General features: G+C 39.9%; 1 protein-coding gene across 1 annotated transcript in view; it reads left to right on the forward strand.

The window, feature by feature from the left end:
* Positions 1-228: 228 nt before the first annotated feature.
* The window catches only part of ENPP3 (ectonucleotide pyrophosphatase/phosphodiesterase 3), an 88,314-nt gene continuing 64,436 nt past the window's right edge, over positions 229-24,106 (forward strand). Inside the window, exons 1-4 of the mRNA XM_027551560.1 lie at positions 229-383; positions 6,339-6,414; positions 21,007-21,129; positions 22,906-23,031. Of these exons, the coding sequence (XP_027407361.1) occupies positions 306-383; positions 6,339-6,414; positions 21,007-21,129; positions 22,906-23,031 (403 nt within the window). The 5' untranslated portion in view covers positions 229-305. The remainder of the gene's footprint in view (positions 384-6,338; positions 6,415-21,006; positions 21,130-22,905; positions 23,032-24,106) is intronic.

The following is a 24,106-nucleotide window of genomic DNA, read 5'->3' on the forward strand; positions in this document are numbered from 1 at the left end:
AAGACCTGGTAGTTCATTGTGGTCCATGGAAAGAAATCTACAAGACCCTGAATTAGATTTTTTCAAAGGACAAACAGAACAGTTGTCTACAGTGTACAGGAAATGAACTTTCATCTCATGACACTATTGTTATTACAGCTTTTTTTCCCGTCTTAACTATCCAATCATTAAAGAGCTATGCTCTTTCCAAACATTTAAAAGCCAGTCACAGTGATGTAATTCGTGCAGTTTCTCTTTGCCAGACTAGAAAAAGGAAATCGGTCCACTGTCTTCTGGTAGAACAGGTTTATCTAGCTAACAGAACAATGCAATCTACACTGAATTTATCAACAGAAGAACCTGTTAAGAGAAATACTGTTAAGAAGTACAAAATAATTTGTATTGTAAGTACATTTTAATATTTTCACCTTTGTAGTTTGTGGCAAAAGGTAGGGGTATGACTCCAGGATTGTATTTGTTTGCGTTGCAATTTAAATATGAAGTTTTCAGTAACTGTTCAGTTTTATCCCTGATGACAGCTCTAACGCAAAGTGAAGGATTTAAATCACATTTTGCATATAAGAAATTTGCATAGCAACAAATTAATATTCGGTCAATCTAAAAAACTGGGATCTGTGGCAAAATACTTAGCAGCACTGATTTTACCATGATTATAATTATAATTATCTCCCAAGTCACCTTTGTGCATCAGTATGTTAAGACCAGAGGGTGAGGAATTAAAATCAGTGTCTTCTTTTTTCAATTCTTGATTTTGTGCCATTTAACTTCACTCCTAGGGATGGACTCTTTTGCCTGTTTTCTCTTCCTTGTTCTTTTGTTCCGTAAGATCTTCCCTGGCCTAAAACAAAAACATTCCTTGATTTTATTACATTTTCTTTTCCTTTTACCATCAAACTTCCGACTCTCTTCAATGCCTCAGTTTTCTCACCAGCCAACCATTTTTTATTCTCTAGGTTTGGTTTTTTTTTTTTTTTTTTTTTTGCTGCACTGAAGTTGCTTCCTCAAAAGTCAATCCTTCTCCCCTGTCCTTCTCCCTGCTAAGTTTCCATAACAACAGTACACAGATACTGTGGAGTAATTTCTCACTTTGAATTCTCTCCCCTTGCTTTCATGATGACATTGAAATTCCTGTTTTTATCACTTTTCTCCTTATCTGAATTATTTGTTTATTTATCTTTCTTCTCTTTGGGCATTTCACCAAACACTGTGTGAAGATCTTTTCTTTAAGGACTCTAACCTTATTCATGGATTTAAGAGTGTATTCTCCACCAAGAATTCCGCATAAGCCGCTAGTTCTCACCTCTGACTGAGTTTCAGTCCTAAATTAGAAAGTGCCTGCTTGCCCTTCCTCCAGCATCTACCTTATAGTCAAAATCATTTGCATGATTTTCTCACAACTATCGCGCTGCAGTTTTCTCCTAGATTCCCAACTTTACTTAATGCCATCACCATTCTCTCTTTCATGCAAACATTGTTTGGAGGTGTAAGTGAAACAATGTGTGTAAGTATTGAGCTCAATAACTATAACTAAGGGAACTCTCAAGATATTCCTTTTTTTTTTTCTTCTGGGAATTTTGGCATTTGTTATTCTGGGAACTTTTAGCTCTTATGCCATTTATCATACTTATCCTATCTTATAAATTCAGGGAATTATCAATTCCTTGAGAGCAAATCTTGTTCATCATATATTTCCCTACTTTGTATACTTTTAATGGTTTATCAGTACACATAAATAGAAGCTCAATATTTTAAAATCATAGTTCCAACCCTACTATTTCTAGATTTTAGTAAAAGTTGTATTAAGAAATTTTAAATATATCTGTGTTTTTGCTGCTGCTGCTGCTGCTGTGTCACTTCAGTTGTGTTCGACTCTGTGCGACCCCATAGACGGCAGCCCACCAGGCGCCCCCGTCCCTGGGATTCTCCAGGCAAGAACACTGGAGTGGGTTGCCATTTCCTTCTCCAGTGCATAAAAGTGAAAAGTGAAAGTAAAGTCGCTCAGTCGTGTCCGACCCTCAGCGACCCCATGGACTGCAGCCTACCAGGCTCCTCTGTCCATGGGATTTTCCAGGCAAGAGTACTGGAGTGGGGTGCCATTGCCTTTTCCGATCTGTATTTCTAGCATTCTTTATTCAGTCAAGCTAAAATCAAATGTTGGTTTCTCGGTAATTTTTGGAGTTCAGAGTACTCCCCTCTACAATTTGTAGATAGCATAAGATAGTTTAAGATATATTTGTACCTTAATATCAAGAAACTTATTCAGAGTTACGTAGTTAGAGTCATGATAATACAAGATTGAAAATGAACCTTCTTACCCTTGAGGCTTCCCAGGTGGCTCAGTGGTAAAGAATTCACCTGCCAGTACAGGAGATACAGGAGACTTGGGTTCAATCCCTGGGTCCAGAAGATCCCCTAGAAGAGGAAGTGGCAACCCATTCCAGTATTTTTGCCTGGAGAATCTCATTGACAAAGGAGCCTGGCAGGCTACAGTCCATGGGGTCACAAACAGTCAGACATGACTGATAGTCTTATAGTAACAACAAAAACAGCTAGATGTTGCTTATTTTTCTAGCAAGTTTGAATGGTGAAAGAACCAAATATAAGGTGTAAACTGAAATGTAGCTGACTCTGACTCGTGAGGTTCATCATAGGAAAGTTTCCCAGTGCATTTTTGCTTTGTAACATTTTTAGGCTTAATCTAAATCTGTGGCTTTTGAGAATGAAAATAAGGGGAAAAGTGCTAATGGTGTTATTTAATAACTGTTTATGTTCACTTTTATGCTTCAGCTTCTCTACTGAATGAACACCTGTTGGAGGTCACTGACCTTGGGCTAACTTTGAAACTTCATATGAGAATTATTTTCATAGTATTTAACACGTTTCCCCATCCTTGAATTCACTTCCATTTTAAAAGTTAGATGTGTTAATTTTTAGTTGATTTCCAGAAGGCAAACAAACAAACAAATCTATACCTTATGTAGGGTCTTTATTATCGAAAGCAAATTTTGATACTGGCTTTTTTCTTTCATTAAAGCGATTTAAAAAAAATAACAAATTTCATTGGCATTATAAAATATTTTCCTAATTTTTTTTCCTTAAAAAATACACAACTTGAAAGTTGCAAGGTAAGTTTTATTTGGTACAAAATGAGGGATGCAGCCCAGTAGAAAGAACCTCAGATAGCTCTGAGAGATAGCTCCAAAAGAGGCAGTGGGGGAAAGTCAATATAAAAGATTTTGGTGAAGGGGGTTGTTGTTATTCAGTCACTCAGTCAAGTCTAACTCTTTGCTACCCCATGTACTGCAGCACGCCAGGCTTTCTTGTCCTTCTTCATCTCTCTGAGTTTTCTCAAACTCATGTCTGAGTTTGAGTTGGTGATACCATCCACCATCTCATCTTCTGTTGCCCCCTTCTCCTGTCCTCAATCTTCTCCAGCGTCAGGGTCTTTTCCAATGAGTCTGTGCTTTGCATCAGATGGCCGAAGTATTGGAGCTTCAGCTTCAGCATCAGTCCTTCCAATGAATATTCAGGGCTGATTTTCTTAAGGATTGACTGGTTTGAGTTCCTTGCTGTCCAAGGGATTCTTCAAGGGTCTTCTCCAGCATCACTGTTTGAAAGCATCAATTTTTGAGCACTCAGCCTTCTTTATGGTCCAACTCTCACATCCATACATGACTACTGGAAAAAGCATAGCTTTGACTGTGTGGACTTTTGTCAGCAATGTAATGTCTCTGCTTTTTAATATGCTGTCTGGGTTTGTCATAGCTTTTCTTCTAAGGAGCAAGCATCCTTTAATTTCATGGCTGCAGTCACCATCTGCAGTGATTTTGGAGCCCAAGAAAATAAAATCTCTCCCTGTTTCCACTTTTCCCCCATCTATTTGCCATGAAGTGATGGGGCCAGATGTCATGATCCTAGTTTTTTGAATGTTGAGTTTAAGCCAGCTTTTTCACTCTCCTCTTTCACCTTCATGAATGGAAGGAGAAGTCCAGTGCTATTAAGCACTCATTTTACAAAAGATTTTCTGTTAGTCATAAGGCACTCATCTCATCACGAAGAGATTTAGTGTTTTTCTAAATATGAAGAGATGCAGGGATTGGAATTGTGTTTCTGAAAATCAGTTTCTGAAAATATCTAGCTATCTAAAGACCTGTTCCACCAGATTCCCTGGAGCACGGAGTGCCTCACTACGCCCTGAACTCCTTCACGGGGTGTTAAAGATCAACAGCTGCAGCAGCACAGGGTTCACCCTCCCAGAGTCAGATGGCACATGCCCTTGTCGTTTAGTCACTGGCAATACTTTTGGCAAGTGCCAGTTTGCAAAAGTATAAGTGTTAGTTGCTCAGTCTTTGTGATTCCTGTGGACTGTAGTCCATCAGGTTCCTCTGTCCATGAAATTCTCCAGGCAAGAACGCTGGAGTGGGCTGCTATTTCCTTCTCCAGGGGAATCTTCCCCAAAAAGCAGATTCTTCATTGTCTGAGCCACCAGGGATGCCATTTTGTAGTTGACATAAGTAATCTGTGTACCTAATTAATTACTTAAGTAAACAGTGTGTTCAAGCTCTATCATCCAGGATACTTATCATTGGACTTGATGGGGAAAGAGGTCAGTGAAAAGAATTCTCTTTAATTTATATCAGTTTAATTTCAGTCACAGGATAAAGTCCATTACACTGAAGAGCTTTGTCAGCATGGTGATAACGATTATATACACAATCTTTAGTCAATGACTTCCAGATTACCCTAAAACATTTTTTTGCTTTGTAGATCAAAGCAGGTAACTTGGTAGTTAATTGTTTGGAGATTATATTTTTATATGTTAAATATCTTCAGAGGAGAGTAAAAAAGTTGGCTTAAAGCTCAACTTTCAGAAAACTTTTTAAGATCATGGCATCGAGTCCCATCACTTCAGTTCAGTTCAGTTCAGTTGCTCAGTCGTGTCTGACTCTTTGCGACCCCATGAATCGCAGCACACCAGGCCTCCCTGTCCATCACCAACTCCTGGAGTTCACTCAAATTCACGTCCATCAATTCGGTGATGCCATCCAGCCATCTCATCCTCCGTTGTCCCTTTCTCCTCCTGCCCCCAATCCCTCACTTCATGGGAAATAGATGGGGAAACAGGGGAAACAGTGGCTGATCTTATTTTTCTGGGCTCCAAAATCACTGCTGATGGTGACTGCAGCCATGAAATTAAAAGACGCTTACTCCTTGGAAGGAAAGTTATGACCAACCTAGATAGCATATTCAAAAGCAGAGACATTACTTTGCCAACAAAGGTCCATCTAGTCAAGGCTATGGTTTTTCCAATGGTCATGTATGGATGTGAGAGTTGGACTATAAAGAAAGCTGAGCACAGAAGAACTGATGCTTTTGAATTGTGGTGTTGGAGAAGACTCTTGAGAGTCCCTTGGACTGCAAGGAGATCCAATCAGTCCATCCTAAAGGAGATCAGTCCTGGGTGTTCATTGGAAGGACTGATGTTGAAGCTGAAACTCCAATACTGTGGCCACCTGATGCGAAGAGCTGACTCATTGGAAAAGACCCTGATGCTGGGAAAGATTGAGGGCAGGAGGAGAAGGGGACGACAGAGGATAAGATGGTTGGATGGCATCACTGACTCAATGGACATGGATTTGGGTGGACTCTGGGAGTTGGTGATGGACAGGGAGGCCTGGCATGCTGTGGTTCATGGGGTTGCAAAGAGTCGGACACGACTGAGCGACTGAACTGAACTGGACTGAAATATCTTCACTATTTTCTCACAATCAAAAACCCTGTTTCCTGGAAATGAGGTAGTTCATGATTTCAGAGTTTTGGGATACTTTTAAATAAATAAGGCTTCCTTTGTGGCTCAAAGGTAAAGAAACTACCCACAATGCAGGAGAACAGGGTTTGATTCCTGAGTTGGGAAAATCCTCTGGAGAAGGGAATGGCAACCTACTCCAATATTCTTGCTTGTAGAATTCCTTGAAAAGAGGAGCCTGGTAGGCTATAGTCCATGGGACTGCAAAGAGTTGGACAGGACTGAGTGACTAAAGTAAATGAATCATTTAAATAAATGATCTCCAAACATGTATCTAGCTAAGAAAGGAAAATGTGTAAAGATAATTGGCCCCCTTGGTTTCGTTTTTACTTTAACTCAGTTTGGGGTTAAACCAACTGGGACTAATGTATTTTAATTTAAAATCTGTAATCAATGGTATTTTAAAATTCTGGTATCATGAAAAGCTAGCATACTGTGCTCCTATAACAATCACTGGGGGAGACAGGGTATCTGGTTTTTTGTATATTTTAATGAAATTGTAAAGATCACATTTTTAAAAATTTTATAACAGGTTCTTCTAATTTTGTTGGTGGCTGTGTCACTTGCATTAGGCCTGGTGGCTGGACTCAGACAACAAGAAGAGCAAGGTACACTCCTCAGCATTTCCTCAGAATATTTTTTTCCTTCTTCTTTCTCCTCACCTTCACTGTTAGAACTTGGACTTGCCTCCTCTCTCCTGCATATAGCTCTCCCCCTGCTAGGCTCCTCTTTCTCCCACACCCCATTTTCCTGTGGTTAGCACTATTCATTTCCACTTCTGGACTTTTCCCTTTGACCTCATCTCCCTTCTTCTTTGAGGTTCATATCATTCCAGTTTTTCCCCACTTACTTTTCATCACCTTTCTAGAGGACTTTGGTAACTGGATCAAAGGTTCCTTCTCCCCCTACTCCTACTGTATCATTAATACCAGATGATAAACTCGGCCTTGAAAGTCTTAGTTGCTCCACTCCCAGGACCTCTAGCCACCACATTTGTACTTGACATCACGTTAATATTACCCTATCTTTGAAATCTCGTTATTTCTTGGTTAGGCAGTGCCACTTTCCTGAAATAGAGTGCACAGTAAGAGCTTCACAATTATTATTATTATTATTATTGTTGTTGTTGTCATAAGAAGCAAAGAAAAAATAGGAGATTCGTGGCTCAAAATATCAAAACACCTCACACGTCTTTTGCCATATCCTATTAGTATGTAAGAGTAAATAAACCATTTATAAGTGACTCTATAAATGCACTTTATGTGCATTTACTATAATCTTGCTATGTATTGTTTAGACACTTTTATTCAGGGAAAGTATTGAAAGGTTGTTGCTGACACATGAAAAGACGTTGGGATTCTTGGCTTCCGGAGGACAATTCAATCCTGGGCCAGAGATGAGGCTTGTTCGCTCAGAGCTTTGTGCAATAAAGTTTTCTTAAAGTATAAAAACTGGATGCTTGGGGCTGGTGCACTGGGACAACCCAGAGGGATGGTATGGGGAGGGAAGAGGGAGGAGGGTTCAGGATGGGGAACACATGTATACCTGTGGTGGGTTAAATTTTTATTTCTTTAAAAAAAAAGTATAAAGGAGATAGAGAAAGCTTCTGACATAGGCATCAGAAGAGGGCAGAAAGAGCACCCCCTTGCTAGTGTTAGCAATGGAATTATATACTCTCTAATTAGTTATTACAGTGAATCAAAAGAATCTCTGGAGGTTAAGACCTCACTAGACCTACTCCTATAATTTACATTTTAAGATAATAGGATTAGCCAGAAGGTTTTTTCCAGAGACTGTCCTCAAGCAGGATACATTATTGTTATATAATCCTGAGGAATGTAGAGGGGAAAGAAGTTTGTCCTTTCTTCCTCCTTGAGCACTCCAGACCCCTCTATCCTTGGGGACCCCTAGACTTTTTATCAACCTGCCTAGGAAATGAATCTCTCAGTATGAGATCCAATGTTAGATAATTTATTCTCCTTTTTTAATTTGGTTGATCAGCTTCTAATTTGACTCCAATGGAGAAAGTCTTATTGCTTCTTCATTGGGAGACCCTTGGTGATGTTAACTGGCAATTTTCCAATATGTTTTCAGTTAATTTACAGACATGCAGTTCCCCTAGTGTCACATGGGAATACAGTGGAACTGAGAGATGGGCATTGACTGGAAAATGCCTATCTTTTCTGGTCATTTTGTTGCTGTGTTTCTGAGCTGCAGTACTGGTCCTAGATTTAGCAAATGTTGGCAGGACATTTTGGTGGTATTATTCTGATGTTAGTGCATACAAGTGGGCATCAATTCTTGGTTATTTGCTCCCAAAAATCACATAACTTAATTGCAAAAGGCAATAGGAATCTCTGAACAAAATCTCCAATTAATCCAGCTCTTTCCATCCATTCTTTACAGCTATTGACAGGCTCCCCAGAGTCATTGTTCCTCATTCTCTTCCTTTCATCTCGGTCCCTCAGGGCTTATATGCCATCCTTCCCTTCACTCTCTTGCCCAGGGGATTGGCGTTTAACACTGATCCCTCTTTTCCAGCATCCTTAACATAGTCACCCCCTCATTCTTACACCACAACTCTTGATTCATAATCCCCAACTCTTGATCATTTTCACCGTTCTCTGCTCTAATTGACCTACTTTTCGTAGGCAGTATTTTTTCCAAGTGCGAGTTTTTAAACTAGTTTTTCTAGTTTGAATGACAATTTTATCTTTTGTGCACATCCTTTTTTTACTTGTTTTCAACAAATAAGCACTGACTCTGTACTCAGTGCTATTATAATTACTGGGGATATAGTGATATAAGAAACAGACTAAAATCCTTCAAAGAGTTTACATTCTAGCATGGAATACAGACAGGAAAAAATATGCAATATATATTATATATACTATGATAGAGAAAGTGCTAAGGAATAAATAAAACTGAAAAGGGGAACATGAAATATAGAGTCAGGGCAGGTAAGAAGTATATAATAACTTTTGAGTAAAGAGCTAAAGGAAGTGGGGAAGAAACAAGGATATTTTGACAAAGAACGTTTTAGGCAAGAGAAAATAGCAAGTGCTGTTCTTGCTTGGCATGTTCTATTTAAAGAATAACAGGAGATCAGTGAGCTAGAACTAAGAGGACCAGAGGGAGGGTAGTCATAAAATGAGATCAACCAAAGAAAAGTCAGATCATAGAGGGGTTGGTAGGTCAAAATATGGGCTTCAGCTTTCATTGAGTGTGATGGGGATTGATTGGAGGTTTTGAGTAAAGGAATGACATGCTGTTGTTTGCTTTTCTTTTCTTTTCTTTTTTTAGTTTTAAAAGGCTTGTATTTTTTTAATTATTATTATTTATTTATTTTCATTTCACATATGATGTTATACATGTTTCAACGCCATTCTCCCAAATCATCCCACCCTCGCCCTCTCCCACAGAGTCCAAAAGACTGTTCTATACATCTGTATCTCTTTTGCTGTCTCTCATGCAGGGTTATTGTTACCATCTTTCTAAATTCCATATATATGTGTTAGTATACTGTATTGGTGTTTTTCTTTCTGGCTTACTTCACTCTGTATAATGGGCTCCAGTTTCATCTACCTCATTAGAACTGATTCAAATGTATTCTTTTTAATGGCTGAGTAATACTCCATTGTGTATATGTACCACAGCTTTCTTATCCATTCATTTGCTGATGGACATCTAGGTTGCTTCCATGTCCTGGCTATTATAAACAGTGCTGTGATGAACATTGGGGTACACGTGTCTCTTTCAATTCTGGTTTCCTTGGTGTGTATGCCCAGCAGTGGGATTTCTGGGTCATATGGCAGTTCTATTTCCAGTTTTTTAAGGAATCTCCATACTGTTCTCCATAGTGGCTGTACTAGTTTGCATTCTCACCAACAGTGTAAGAGGGTTACCTTTTCTCTACACCTTCTCCAGCATTTATTGCTTGTAGACTTTTGGATCACAGCTATTCTGGTGTGAAATGGTACCTCATTGTGATTTTGATTTGCATTTCTCTGATGAGTGATGTTGAGCATCTTTTCATGTGTTTTTTTAGCCATCTGTATGTCTTCTTTGGAGAAATGTCTGTTTAGTTCTTTGGCCCATTTTTTGATTGGATCGTTTATTTTTCTGGAATTGAGATGCAGGAGTTGCTTATATATTTTTGAGATTAGTTGTTTGTCAGTTGCTTCATTTGCTATTTTTTTCTCCCATTCTGAAGGCTGTCTTTTCACCTTGGTTACAGTTTCCTTTGTTGTGCAGAAGCTTTTAATTTTAATTAGGTCCCATTTGTTTATTTTTGCTTTTATTTTCAATATTCTGGGAGGCGGGTCATAGAGGATCCTGCTGTGATGTATGTCGGAGAGTGTTTTGCCTATGTTCTCCTCTAGGAGTTCTATAGTTTCTGGTCTTATGTTTAGATCTATAATCCATTTTGAGTTTATTTTTGTGTATGGTGTTAGAAAGTGTTCTAGTTTCATTCTTTTACAAGTGGTTGACCAGTTTTCCCAGCACCACTTGTTAAAGAGATTGTCTTTTCTCTATTGTATATTCTTGCTTCCTTTGTCAAAGATAAGGTGTCAATAGGTGTGTGGGTTTATCTCTGGGCTTTCTATTTTGTTCCATTGATCTATATTTCTGTCTTTGTGCCAGTACCATACCGTCTTGATGACTGTGCCTTTTTAGTAGAGCCTGAAATCAGGCAGGTTGATTCCTCCAGTTCCATTCTTCTTTCTCAAGATTGCTTTGGCTATTCGAGGCTTTTTGTATTTCCATACAAATTGTGAAATTATTTGTTCTAGCTCTGTGAAAAATACTGTTGGTAGCTTGATAGGGATTGCATTGAATCTATAGATTGCTTTGGGTAGTATACTCATTTTCACTATACTGATTCTTCCAATCCATGAACATGGTATATTTCCCCATCTATTAGTGTCCTTTTTGATTTCTTTCACCAGTGTTTTATAGTTTTATATATATAGGTCTTTGTTTCTTTAGGTAGATATATCCCTAAGTATTTTATTCTTTTTGTTGCAATGGTGAGTGGAATTTTCCTCTTAATTTCTCTTTCTATTTTCTCATTATTAGTGTATAGGAATGCAAGGGATTTCTGTGTGTTGAGTTTATATACTGCAACTTTACTATATTCATTGATTAGCTCTAGTTATTTTCTGTGGAGTCTTTAGGGTTTTCTATGTAGAGGATCATGTCATCTGCAAACAGTGAGAGTTTTATTTCTTCTTTTCCAATTTAGATTCCTTTTATTTCTTTTTCTTCTCCTATTGCTGTGGCCAAAACTTCCAAAACTATGTTGAATAGTAGTGGTGAAAGTGGACACCCTTGTCTTGTTCCTGACTTTAGGGGAAATGCTTTCAATTTTTCACCATCAAGGACAATATGTGCTGTGGGTTTGTCACATAGAGCTTTTATTGTGTTGAGGTATGTTCCTTCTATTCCTGCTTTCTGGAGAGTTTTTATCATAAATGGATGTTGAATTTTTTCAAAGGCTTTCTCTGCATCTATTGAGATAATCATATGGCTTTTATTTTTCAATTTGTTAATGTGGTGTATTACATTGATTTGTGGATATTGAAGAATACTTGCATCCCTGGGATAAAGCCCACTTGGTCATGATGTATGATCTTTTCAATGTGTTGTTGGATTCTGATTGCTAGAATTTTGTTAAGGATTTTTACATCTATGTTCATCAGTGATATTGGCCTGTAGTTTTTTTTTTTTTTTTTGTGGCATCTTTGTCTGGTTTGGGTACTAGGGTGATGGTGGCTTCATAGAATGAGTTTGGAAGTTTACCTTCCTCTGCAATTTTCTGGAAGAGTTTGAGTAGGATAGGTGTTAGCTCTTCTCTAAATTTTTGGTAGAATTCAGCTGTGAAGCCGTCTGGACCTGGGCTTTTGTTTGCTGGAAGATTTCTGATTACAGTTTTAATTTCTGTGCTTGTGATAGGTCTGTTAAGATTTTCTATTTCTTCCTGGTTCAGTTTTGGAAAGTTGTACTTTTCTAAGAATTTGTCCATTTCTTCCAAGTTGTCCATTTTATTGACATATAATTGCTGATAGTAGTCTATTATGATCCTTTGTATTTCTGTGTTGTCTGTTGTGATCTCTCCATTTTCATTTCTAATTTTATTGATTTGATTTTTCTCCTTTTGTTTCTTGATGAGTCTTATTAATGGTTTGTCAATTTTATTTATCCTTTCAAAGAACCAGCTTTTGGCTTTGTTGATTTTTGCTATAGTCTCTTTTGTTTCTTTTGCATTTATTTCTGACCTAATTTTTAAGATTTCTTTCCTTCTACTAACCCTGGGGTTCTTCATTTCTTCCTTTTCTAGTTGCTTTAGGTGTAGAGTTAGGTTATTTATTTGACTTTTTTTCTTGTTTCTTGAGGTGTGCCTATATTGCTATGAACCTTCCCCTTAGCACTGCTTTTACAGTGTCCCACAGGTTTTGGGTTGTTGTGTTTTCATTTTCATTCATTTCTATGCATATTTTGATTTCTTCTGTGATTTGTTGGTTATTCAGCAGTGTGTTGTTCAGCCTCTATATGTTGGAATTTTTAATAGTTTTTCTCCTGTAGTTGAGATCTAATCTTACTGCATTGTGGTCAGAAAAGATGCTTGGAATGATTTCAATTTTTTTGAATTTACCAAGGCTAGATTTATGGCCTAGGATGTGATCTCTCCTGGAGAAGATTCTGTGTGCGCTTGAGAAAAAGGTGAAATTCATTGTTTTGGGGTGAAATGTCCTATAGATATCAATTAGGTCTAACAGGTCTATTGTATCATTTAAAGTTTGTGTTTCCTTGTTAATTTTCTGTTTAGTTGATCTATCCAGGTGTGACTGGGGCATTAAAGTCTCCCACTATTATTGTGTTATTGTTAATTTCTCCTTTCATACTTGTTAGCATTTGTCTTACATATTGAGGTGCTCCTATGCTGGGTGCATATATATTTATAATAGTTATATCTTCTTCTTGGATTGATCCTTTGATCATTATGTAGTGTCCTTCTTTGTATCTTTTAACAGCCTTTGTTTTAGTCTATTTTATCTAATATGAGTATTGCTACTTCTGCTTTCTTTTGGTCTCTATTTGCATGGAATATCTTTTTCCAGCCCTTCACTTTCAGTCTGTATGTGTCCCTTGTTTTGAGGTAGGTCTCTTGTAGACAACATATATAGGGGTCTTGTTTTTGTATCCATTCAGTCAGTCTTTGTCTTTTGGTTGGGGCATTCAACCCATTTATGTTTAAGGTAATTATTGATAAGTATGATCCCGTTGCCATTTTCTTTATTGTTTTGGGTTGGAGTTTATACACTCTTTTTGTGTTTCCTGTCTAGAGAAGATCCTTTAGCATTTGTTGGACAGCTAGTTTGGTGGTGCTGAATTCTCTCAGCTTTTGTTTGTCTGTAAAGCTTTTGATTTCTCCTTCATATTTGAATGAGATCCTTTCTTGATACAGTAATCTGGGCTGTAGGTTATTTTCTTTCATCACTTTAACTATGTCCTGCCATTGCCTCCTGGCCTGAAGAGTTTCTATTGAAAGATCAGCTGTTATCCTTATGGGAATCCCCTTGTGTGTTATTTGTTGTTTTTCCCTTGCTGCTTTTAATATTTTTTCTTTGTGTTTGTTAATTGATTAATATGTGTCTTGGGGTGTTTCACCTTGGGTTTATCCTGTTTGGGACTCTCTGGGTTTCTTGGACTTGGGTGATTATTTCCTTCCCCATTTTAGGGAAGTTTTCAACTATTATCTCCTCAAATATTTTCTCATGGTCTTTCTTTTTGTCTTCTTCTTCTGAGACTCCTATGATTCGAATGTTGGGGCGTTTCACATTGTCCCAGAGGTCTCTGAGATTGTCCTTATTTCTTTTAATTCGTTTTTCTTTTATCCTCTCTGATTCATTTATTTCTACCATTCTATCTTCTACCTCACTAATCCTATCTTCTGCCTCCGTTATTCTACTGTTGGTTCCCTTCAGTGTTTTTGATATTATTTATTGCATTATTCATTATATATTGACTCTTTTTTCTTCTTCTAGGTCCTTGTTAAACCATTCTTGTATTTTCTCAATCCTTGTTTCCAGGCTGTTTACCTGTGATTCCATTTTGGTTTCAAGATTTTGGATCATTTTTGCTATCATTATTTGGAATTCTTTATCAGGTAGATTCCCTATCTCTTCCTCTTTTGTTTGGTTTGGTGGGCATTTATCCTGTTCCTTTACCTGCTGGGTATTCCTCTGTCTCTTCATCTTGCTTATATTGCTGTGTTTGGGGTGGCCTTTCTGTATTATGGCAGTTTGTGGAGTTCTCTTTATTGTGGAGTTTCCTCGTTGTGGGTGGGGTTGTACAGGTGGCTTGTCAAGTTTTCCTGCTTAGGGAAGCTTGTGTCAGCATTCTGGTGGGTGGAGTTGGGTTTCTTCTCTTTGGAGTGCAATGAAGTGTCCAGTAATGAGTTATGAGATGTCAATGGGCTTGGAGTGACTTTGGGCAGCCTGTATATTGAAGCTCAGTGCTATGTTCCTGTGTTGCTGGAGAATTTGTGTGGTATGTCTTGCTCTGGAACTTGTTGGCCCTTGGGTGGTTCTTGGTTTCAGTGTAGGTATGGAAGCATTTGATGAGCTCCTGTCTATTAATGTTCCCTGGAGTTAGGAGTTCTCTGGTGTTCTCAGGATTTGGACTTAAGCCTCCTGCTTCTGGTTTTCAGTCTTATTTTTACAGTAGTCTCAAGATTTCTCCATCTATACAGCACCGGTGATAAAACATCAAGGTTAATGGTGATTGCATCCATGAAATTAAAAGACACTTACTCCTTGGAAGGAAAGTTATGACCAACCTAGATAGCATATTCAAAAGCAGAGACATTACTTTGCCAACAAAGATCTGTCTAGTCAAGGCTATGGTTTTTCCAGTAGTCATGTATGGATTTGAGAGTTGGACTGTGAAGAAAGCTGAGCGCCAAAGAATTGATGCTTTTGAACTGTGGTGTTGGAGAAGACTCTTGAGAGTCCCTTGGACTGCAAGGAGATCCAATCAGTCCATTCTAAAGGAGATCAGTCCTGGATGTTCTTTGGAAGGAGTGACGCTAAAGCTGAAACTCCAGTACTTTGGCCACCTCATGTGAAGACTTGACTCATTGGAAAAGACTCTGATGCTGGGAGGGATTGGGGGCAGGAGGAGAAGGGGACAACAAAGGATGAGATGGCTGGATGGCATCACCAACTTGATGGACGTGAGTTTGAGTGAACTCCGGGAGTTGTTGATGGACAGGGAGGCCTGGCGTGCTGCGATTCATGGGGTTGCAAAGAGTCAGACACGACTGAGCGACTCAACTGAGCTGAATGATGAAAAGTTTCTCCACATTAAGGGACACCAGGAGAGGTACACAGAGTTACATGGAGAAGAGAAGAGGGAGGAGGGAGATAGAGCTGATCAGGATGAGATGAGGTGGAATCAAAAGAGGAGTGAGCAAGCTAGTCAGCAATCACTTCCCTATGTGCTCTCCACAGTCTGGATCCCTCAGAGATGTTCATGGAGTTACACAGAGAAGAGAAGAGGAAGGAAGGAGACTGAGATGGCCAGGAGGATAAAAGGGGGGAAGCAAAAGGAGACAGATCCAGTCAGTAATCAGTTCCCTAAGTGTTCTCCACAGTCCGGAAGACACAAAGAGATTCACAGAGTTGGATAGAGAAGAGAAGGGGGAGGGAGGAGATAGAGGTGACCTGGTGGAGAAAAAGGAGAGTCCAAAGCGGGAGAGAGCAGTCAAGCCAGTAATCTCACTCCCAAGTAAAAATGGGTACTGAAAATTGGGTTCTTAAAGGTACAAAATTGATAACAAATACCAAAAAGCAAAGATTAAAAATCTGGAGTAGAAGTTGGATTTTCAAAAATACAATATTAAAGAAAAAAAAAAAAAGAAAACAAAGTCACAAGAATTATTTTATATATATATATATATATATATATATATATATGAAGTTTGCTTTAAAAAATATGGTCTCTCTCTCTCTCTTTTTTTTTTTTTTGCAAAGTAATGCTAAGTCGCTTCAGTCGTGTCTGACTCTGTGCAACCCCATAGATGGCAGCCCACCAGGCTCCGCCATCCCTGGGATTCTCCAGGCAAGAACACTGGAGTGGGTTGCCATTTCCTTCTCCAATGCATGAAAGTGAAAAGTGAAAGTGAAGTTGCTCAGTCGTGTCCGACTCTTAGCGACCCCATGGACTGCAGCCCACCAAGCTCCTCTGCCCATGAGATTTTCCAGGCAAGAGTACTGGAGTGGGTTGTTGCAAAGTAATAGTAGGTTATAAAAATGAAAATTAAAGGAGTAATAGAGGACTTAAAATTTTAAAAAATTAAAGAAAAAATTAAAGAATGATAGTAAAAATAGCAAAAATATATCTAGGGCTTTCTCTGGTGTTGTTGTGGGCAGCGTGGGGTCAGTTCATTTTCGGATAGTTCTTTGGTCCGGCTTATATTTCTCAAGATCTATAGGCCCCTTCCTATGTAGTCAGTACTAACTACAGGGTTTTAATCTATTGCACCTGTCACTTCCAAGGAGGTTCCCTCTGATTTAGCTTCTTCTGGTTGCTGGTCTCTTCAGTGTCTAATTTCTGCCCTGACACAAGGGAGTGGTGGTGGACACTTTTTTAGGCTCACTTGTTCAGTCGTGCTGTGGGGAGGGAGGGACGCTGCAAATGAATAACACTAGTGTGTGCTCACAGTGTCTCTGCCACACTGGGTTTGCCCCTGCTCACCGCATGTGTGCTTTCCCTATCTACACCGCTTAGGCTTTAGGTTTCTTGGCCTGGAACCGTCTGAGGCCGGCCCTAGGTTGTATGTGCTTCCCAGGTCTAAGCCACTCAGGTTCAGGTACTTGGGTAGTCCCCAGACGTGCAGACTCGGTTGGGTCTGCGTTTTGTGCCCTTCCCGGGTCCAAGCAGCTCAGGTGACCAGGTGTTTGGCCAGCGCGGTTGCTGCGACTTATCGCCTCCCCCATCCCTGCTGCTTGGTTTTCTGGGTGTGCAACTGGGGCACCTTCTCAACGGATGTTGACCATCCAGAATCTCAGGAAGTCTTGGTTAGCAATGAAGCCTGCTTGCAGTTTGGTAGATAATGCCTCTCTGGGGCTGCGATTGCCCTCTTCCAGCTCTGGCTGCCCTTGCCTGCCTGTCACCAGGCAGGGGGATAGGCCAGGCTAGCTCTGCTCAGTCCTTTGTTCTGTGAGTGGGCCTGACGGTGTCTTAGGTTAAGGCTTTTCACATAGCTCTGCTGCTGCTTCCAAGTTGCTTCAGTCATGTCTGACTCTGTGCGACCCCATAGACGGCAGCCCACCAGGTTCCCCCGTCCTTAGGATTCTCCAGGCAAGAGCACTGGAGTGGGTTGCCATTTCCTTCTCCAATGCATGAAAGTGAAAAGTGAAAGTGAAGTCGCTCAGTCGTGTCCGACTCAGCGACCCCATGGACTGCAGCCTACCAGGCTCCTCCGCCCATGGGATTTAAGTCAGTCCTTTGTTCTGTGAGCGGGCCTGGTGGTGTCTTAGGTTAGGGCTTTTCGCGTGGTAGTTATCCCACCATCTCGTTTGCTATCCCAAATTAGTTCTCTCAGATTGCCCTCGGGGCATTCAGGCCCAATCCTTACTCTAAGTAGTGCAGCCGTGCCTCCCTGCCCAGCCCCCACTTCCTAGTGGTGAATGCAGGCGTCTGTGCTGCTTCTCAGCTGGGGGAGTTACCGCTGGGCTCATAATCTGTGGGTTTTAATTATTTATTTATTTTCCTCCCAGTTATGTTGCCTTCTGTGGTTCCAAGGCTCGGCACAGACTCAGCAGTGAGAGTGTTTCCTGGTGTTTGGAAACTTCTCTCGTTTTTAAGACTCCCTTCCCAGGACAGAGCTCCGTCCTTACCTCTTTTGTCTCTCTTTTTATCTTTTATATTTTTTCCTACCTCCTTTTGAAGACAATGGGCTGCTTTTCTGGGTGCCTGATGTCCTTTGCTGGCATTCAGAAGTTGTTTTGTGGAATTTACTCAGTGTTCAAATGTTCTTTTGATGAATTTGTAGGGGAGAAAGTGGTCTCCCTGTCCTATTCCTCCACCATCTTAGGACCACCCCCTGTTTGCTTTTCTGTGTGATCACTCATGCTGCTGAATAAATGCCCGAGTGATACTAGAAGTAGAGAGACAAGTTAGAAAATTATTGCAATGATATAGAAGAGCCATATGTCTTGGACCAGGGTGGTAGCATTGTAAATGGGAAGAAGTATTTGGATCTGGAGATCTTTTGATGTAGTAGATATACTGTTTCAACAGGTTGAATATGGAGTAAGAAATAGAATAGTCAAGAATGACCTCAGGATTTCAGCATGAACTCCTGATATGGAATTTCCATAATTGAGATTGGATAAGACTATAGAAGGAGTTGGTTTGGGAGGAATAATCAGAAACTCAGTTTTGGATACATGAAATTTGAAGTATCTACCAGATGTCCAAGTAGAAAAGTCAAAAGGTAGTTGGATATATAAGGCTGGCATTCAGGGAAGTTCTGACTGCACATACAACACGGTGAATACCAGCATCATATGTGGGATTTAAAGCAATGTGACCAGGGTATGCCAGCCTTAAAGGATTGGAAGATGAAGGAAGAAGACTAGGAAAGAGTGGATAGGAATGTGGGAGGGAATCCAGGTGATTGCTGTGTCCTGAAAGTCAAGTGCAGAAAATGTTTCAAAGGAGCAGAATGAATGTAAAAATGTAAAGACATTTTATGTAAATGGTATATAAAAATTTCCCCTTACTTTCTCACTAACCTTTGTTGCTATCTAATTGCTATGCATGCACCTATTCTTATGCACCTATCTACTTATTGCATGTATCCAACATTGGAGTGGGGTGTCATTGGAGAAGGCAATGGCACCCCACTCCAGTACTCTTGCCTGGAAAATCCCATGGATGGAGGAGCCTGGTAGGCTGTAGTCCATGGGGTCGCTAAGAGTCAGACACAACTGAGCGACTTCGTTTTCACTTTTCACTTTCATGCATTGGAGAGGGAAATGGCAACCCACTCCAGTGTTCTTGCCTGGAGAATCCCAGGGACGGGGGAGCCTGGTGGGCTGCCGTCTATGGGGTCGCACAGAGTTGGACACAACTGAAGCGACTTAGCAGCAGCAGCAGCAACATGTCATTTGACCTATGCTTCTCCCAGTGTTGCTTTTCTGATATCATTCTGACTTAAGATCCTTTATATATTTCTCCTGCTCTTTCTCTGGGAGCTTTCCAGATCTCTCTAATCCTGTTGATCCCTTGGTATGAGTTTTGCTGCGAAAATTTGGTGAATAATTTTGATGTAATAATGTTTGCTCTTCAATTCTGGGAAATTTTACTACGATTTCTTTAACAATATCATTTTTATTTTCTTTGTTTTCACTTTTCAGTACTACCTCCCTGTTTCAGGGTCAACTAAATAGTAGCCTCAATTACATCTGCAAAGCCCCTTTACCATGTAAGGTGATGTATTCATAGTCTCAAGGATTAGGGGAGGGAACCTTCCTGAGAGCCATAATCCTGCCTACCACACCCCGCCACTGAATTTTTCATTACTGCTCTCACTTTTTTTTTTTTATTTCCAAGAGCACCCTGAACATGATTTGCCTTTTTAAAATTAGTTTTCTTCTTATTTAATGAATGTGATATCTTTTCTGAGCATCTCAATCAATTGTGTGTGTGTGTGTTTAACTCTTCTCAGAATCAGAATCAGATCAGTCGCTCAGTTGTGTCCGACTCTTTGTGACCCCATGAATTGCAGCATGCCAGGCCTCTCTGTCCATCACCAACTCCTGGAGTTCACTCAGACTCACGTCCATCGAGTCAGTGATGCCATCCAGCCATCTCATCCTCTGTCGTCCCCTTCTCCTCCTGCCCCCAATCTCTCCCAGCATCAGAGTCTTTTCCAATGAGTCAACTCTTCGCATCAGGTGGCCAAAGTACTGGAGTTTCAACTTTAGCATCATTCCATCCAAAGAAATCCCAGGGCTGATCTCCTTCAGAATGCACTGGTTGGATCTCCTTGCAGTCCAAGGGACTCAAGAGAGTCTTCTCCAACACCACAGTTCAAAAGCATCAATTCTTCAGCGCTCAGCCTTCTTCACAGTCCAACTCTCACATCCATATATAACCACAGGAAAAACCATAGCCTTGACTAGACGAACCTTAGTTGGCAAAGTAATGTCTCTGCTTTTGAATATGCTATCTAGGTTGGTCATAACTTTCCTTCCAAGGAGTAAGCGTCTTTTAATTTCATGGCTGCAGTCACCATCTGCACTGATTTGGGAGCCCAGAAAAATAAAGTCTGACACTGTTTCCACTGTTTCCCCATCTATTTCCCATGAAGTGATGGGACCGGATGCCATGATCTTCGTTTTCTGAATGTTGAGCTTTAAGCCAACTTTTTCACTCTCCACTTTCACCTTCATCAAGAGGCTTTTTAGTTTCTCTTCACTTTCTGCCATAAGGGTGGTGTCATCTGCATATCTGAGGTTATTGATATTTCTCCTGGCAATCTTGATTCCAGCTTGTGTTTCTTCCAGTCCAGCGTTTCTCATGATGTACTCTGCATAGAAGTTAAATAAACAGGGTGACAATATACAGGGTAACAATTTACTCTTCTACTCCTTGCATTATTTCCTCTTCAAAATTTTTCCCTTTTTCTCTTGTTTGTCCTGATCCTTCATGTTGGATGCTATCTTGCTGTACTCAAAAGTCTGGTGACCATCTGTTCCATTGAAGAGTAAGACTTGTTCATCCTTTTTTTGTCATTGTGGCTATCCTCCATGTCTGCTGCCTCTGTGATGAAAGCAACTCCTCCCACTTTCTTCCAAATTATGAGCCTTCTATTCTGAAGTGGGAGATGGGGTCCAGACTTTCAACCAATTTCACTACATTTAGCCTCTGTTTGTCCCTCCTACCCTCTCCTAATGGCCCCTGGTGTCTTTGAGTCTGGGACTTCTCTGGAGTCCTGGGGAAAAGCCAATTATTATTGTATTACTCATTATTTATCGCTTTGCACTCATGAGTCAGGTAATGCAATAAAACTTATCTATTTTTCTGTCCTAATCTGTGCTGGGTACTTCTTGTGCTTCCACCATCAAACTTTGAGACTTTGGATAACTGCTGAGCACTGATTGCCTTATCCCTTCACCCTACAGGCAGCTGCAGAAAAAAATGCTTTGATGCTTCACATAGAGGACTAGAGGGCTGCCGGTGTGATTCGGGATGTAAAGGCCGAGGCGACTGCTGCTGGGACTTTGAAGACACCTGTGTGCAATCAAGTACGAACTCTGAGAGCAAGTTTATTAGCATGTTGGTTGTGTGATCATTAATGCATATGCAAATACTTGCCAGACACTTGTGTGTTAATAGTTTGCTTGGACTGACATAACAAAGTCCCACATACTGAGTGGTTTAAGCCACAGAAATTCTGGAAACTAGAAGTCCACATTCTAAGTGTTGGCAGGGTTGGTTCATTCCAAGATTGTGAGGGAGAATCTGTTCCTTGCCTCTTTCTAGGTTTTGGTAAGTTGCTGGCTATCCTCGGTGTTCCTTGGCTTGTGGCAGCAAAACTCAAAAATCTGCCCTTATCTCCAGATGACCATCTCCCCGTTTCTTCACAGTCTTCCCTCTGCATGTGTTCACGTCTAAATTTCCTCTTGTTACAAGAAGAATACCAGCCACACTGGGTTGGGACCCACACTAATGACCTCATTTTAATTTGTCTGCAAAGAACCTTTTCCAAATAAGGTCACATTTGTAGTCATGGGGGAAGAGAGTTAAGACTTCAGCATTTTTGGGAAGGGACACAATTCAGCCCATAACACCTTGTATTCAGGATCTAGCATTAGCCTGTCCTCTTTTTAGTATTCTAAAGATAGAATTCACATTTTGTTTAGTTGAGGTTGAGGAATAACAGTCTCCAGCAGATAAAATACTGTCAAATTATACACATTTCAAAGGCAAGTTTTCCTATGGCTTGTCATCTTATTTAATTTCATTTTTAGTGGTTCTTGGAGAGCATAAGACTCCTATAGAAAGCTGGTGATTCTTGGTGATTCTGATGCCAGTGCTCCATAGAACACACCTTGAGAAACATTGTTCTTTTTTTTTAATTTATTTATTTTAATTGGGAGAAACATTGTTCTTGAGGTGGAAGAGACAGCTTAGTTTGCGATATCTAATTTTCTAGGAAGTCAAGGAAAGCGGTGGCAGTGTGTCTAGTGGTTTAATGATATTGAAGACTAGGACAGTAGAGCTTCTTACATTATTCTGAAAAGGGCTCGAGGTAGAGGATAACCCAGTATGGATAAGCTCTGTATTCCCTTTAATTCATTATTAAAAATCTTTTCTTTCTAAGTACATAATATATAATGAAGAATGAAGAATGCTGCATGACTGAAACATACAGCTGTCACCTAGCCAATGCATTTGTCTGATCATAGGGCTGACATTAATGCCAATCACCATTTCCTGGCAGGTGGCCCTTTAGGAAGCAATCTCCTCTAGATTTACTCAAACTGATCTCACATTAAGTGCCTATCTTGGAAAAATACCAGAGGCACGTTGGGGAGCTGATCTACCATTCTTTCACTGTCAGCTGGAATGTACCCTGGCTGCCTGTGTTCTTACAGACCTGACCATGTTATTGTTACTTCTGTTGTCACTGCCTCTTCCTTGATGTCGGTCCTCAGATCAGGCCAGGCAGGCTGCTCCTGGGTGGCAATGGTCACTCAAGGCTGGTAGTTCTTCTATCCTTGTGTGGGAATAAGACAGGTGTTCAGTTTCTGCAAACTCAGAAGTGTACCTGATAGGTAGGTAGATAGGTAGACCAGAACCACAGCTTGTAAAGCTACATTCCTCTCTGCCACCCATGCCAAAAGAGGAAAAGTGGTGGATTGCCCCTTATTTGTTTTATGTATTTTCATTTGTGGATGCAGATAAACTAAGAATTTGACTGTATGATAATACAAGAAGAAATGCATAAAGTTTATATTTTTGGTATTGGATGCTTAAAATAAGTTGTATGCTCAAAACTGAATTGTGTAATTCTTCAGCTCAAATATGGACATGCAATAAATTTCGCTGTGGGGAGACCAGATTGGAATCCAGCCTTTGCTCTTGCTCAGATGACTGTTTACAGAGGAAAGACTGTTGTGCTGACTATAAGAGTGTTTGCCAAGGTAAGCAGGTGTTGCCCCTTTGCTTCCATGAGTTCAGTGACCCTAGAGCTGGCCTAGGCTGCAAATATTAAAACCAGTCAAAGAATTTTTAGCCACTCTGTGTGGAATAAAAGACTCAATGTGTTTACTGTGAGAAGAAATGTGTTTTGTGTATGGTAGAGAAAGGGAGCTCATAGCATAGATATCATAGAAGAAAAAACTCAATGTTCCATGTTGTCTATAGAGCAAGCTCTTTTTCAGCCTGATGACTATGGTAGACATCCTTGTGGTTTGAAACATGGGATGGCAGATCCTAAAGTTAAAACATCGCAAACGAGATTCTCTGGCCCAAATAGTAGTTGGTTAAACCAATAGGATTGTTGAGACAACTATGTCCTAAGTCATTGGTTTAAGGGCTGATTTAGGACTGGCGAGAGGTCATGCAGAGCCAAGATGAGATTCCAGGTTTATCAATGCCTGATTTCACTTGCATTGCTACTTTAGGGGTGCAGATTAAAAAAAAAATCACCAATCTCTCTGAATATCTGATGAGACTTAAGAAAAATGCACACATACATTTAGCAACAAAATTGCTTCAAGTTTTGCTGAAGCAAATGCTGTCAACCCTTTTCTCATAATCAACATGTGTAATATCTTTAGACAAAAAAGAGATTAAATTGAATTTTGATTTTTTTTAAATAGGAAGAAAATGTTATAGTAGAAACATTATTATCCCTTAGTAGAAAATAGGTTTTGCACTAATGGACAAATCAGTTTTTATGCAAAATATAATTGAAAATCAGCTAAGAAGGGCAATCAGAAAGGAAAGTAAAAGTGCTAAATGGTAAGTCTGTTTTTAAATAATAATTGGTACTTAACAGAGAATATTGTGTCATTAAAAATCCATCTAAATTCACAAAGCAAGTATAGTTTCCAGTTTGCTTGTTTCTCTAATAAATTCACTGACCATACTGCCTCTGACCTTTGTAGTCTCCGGCCTTCTACCCTAATTTTATAACTCTTAACTTTTTATCTCAATAATGATTCTCTGGTCATGTGGTACATTTTCTCACTGAATTCATTGCACAGTATTTCT

The sequence above is a fragment of the Bos indicus x Bos taurus genome, chromosome 9, assembly GCF_003369695.1.
Source record: "Bos indicus x Bos taurus breed Angus x Brahman F1 hybrid chromosome 9, Bos_hybrid_MaternalHap_v2.0, whole genome shotgun sequence".
NCBI lineage: Eukaryota > Metazoa > Chordata > Mammalia > Artiodactyla > Bovidae > Bos > Bos indicus x Bos taurus.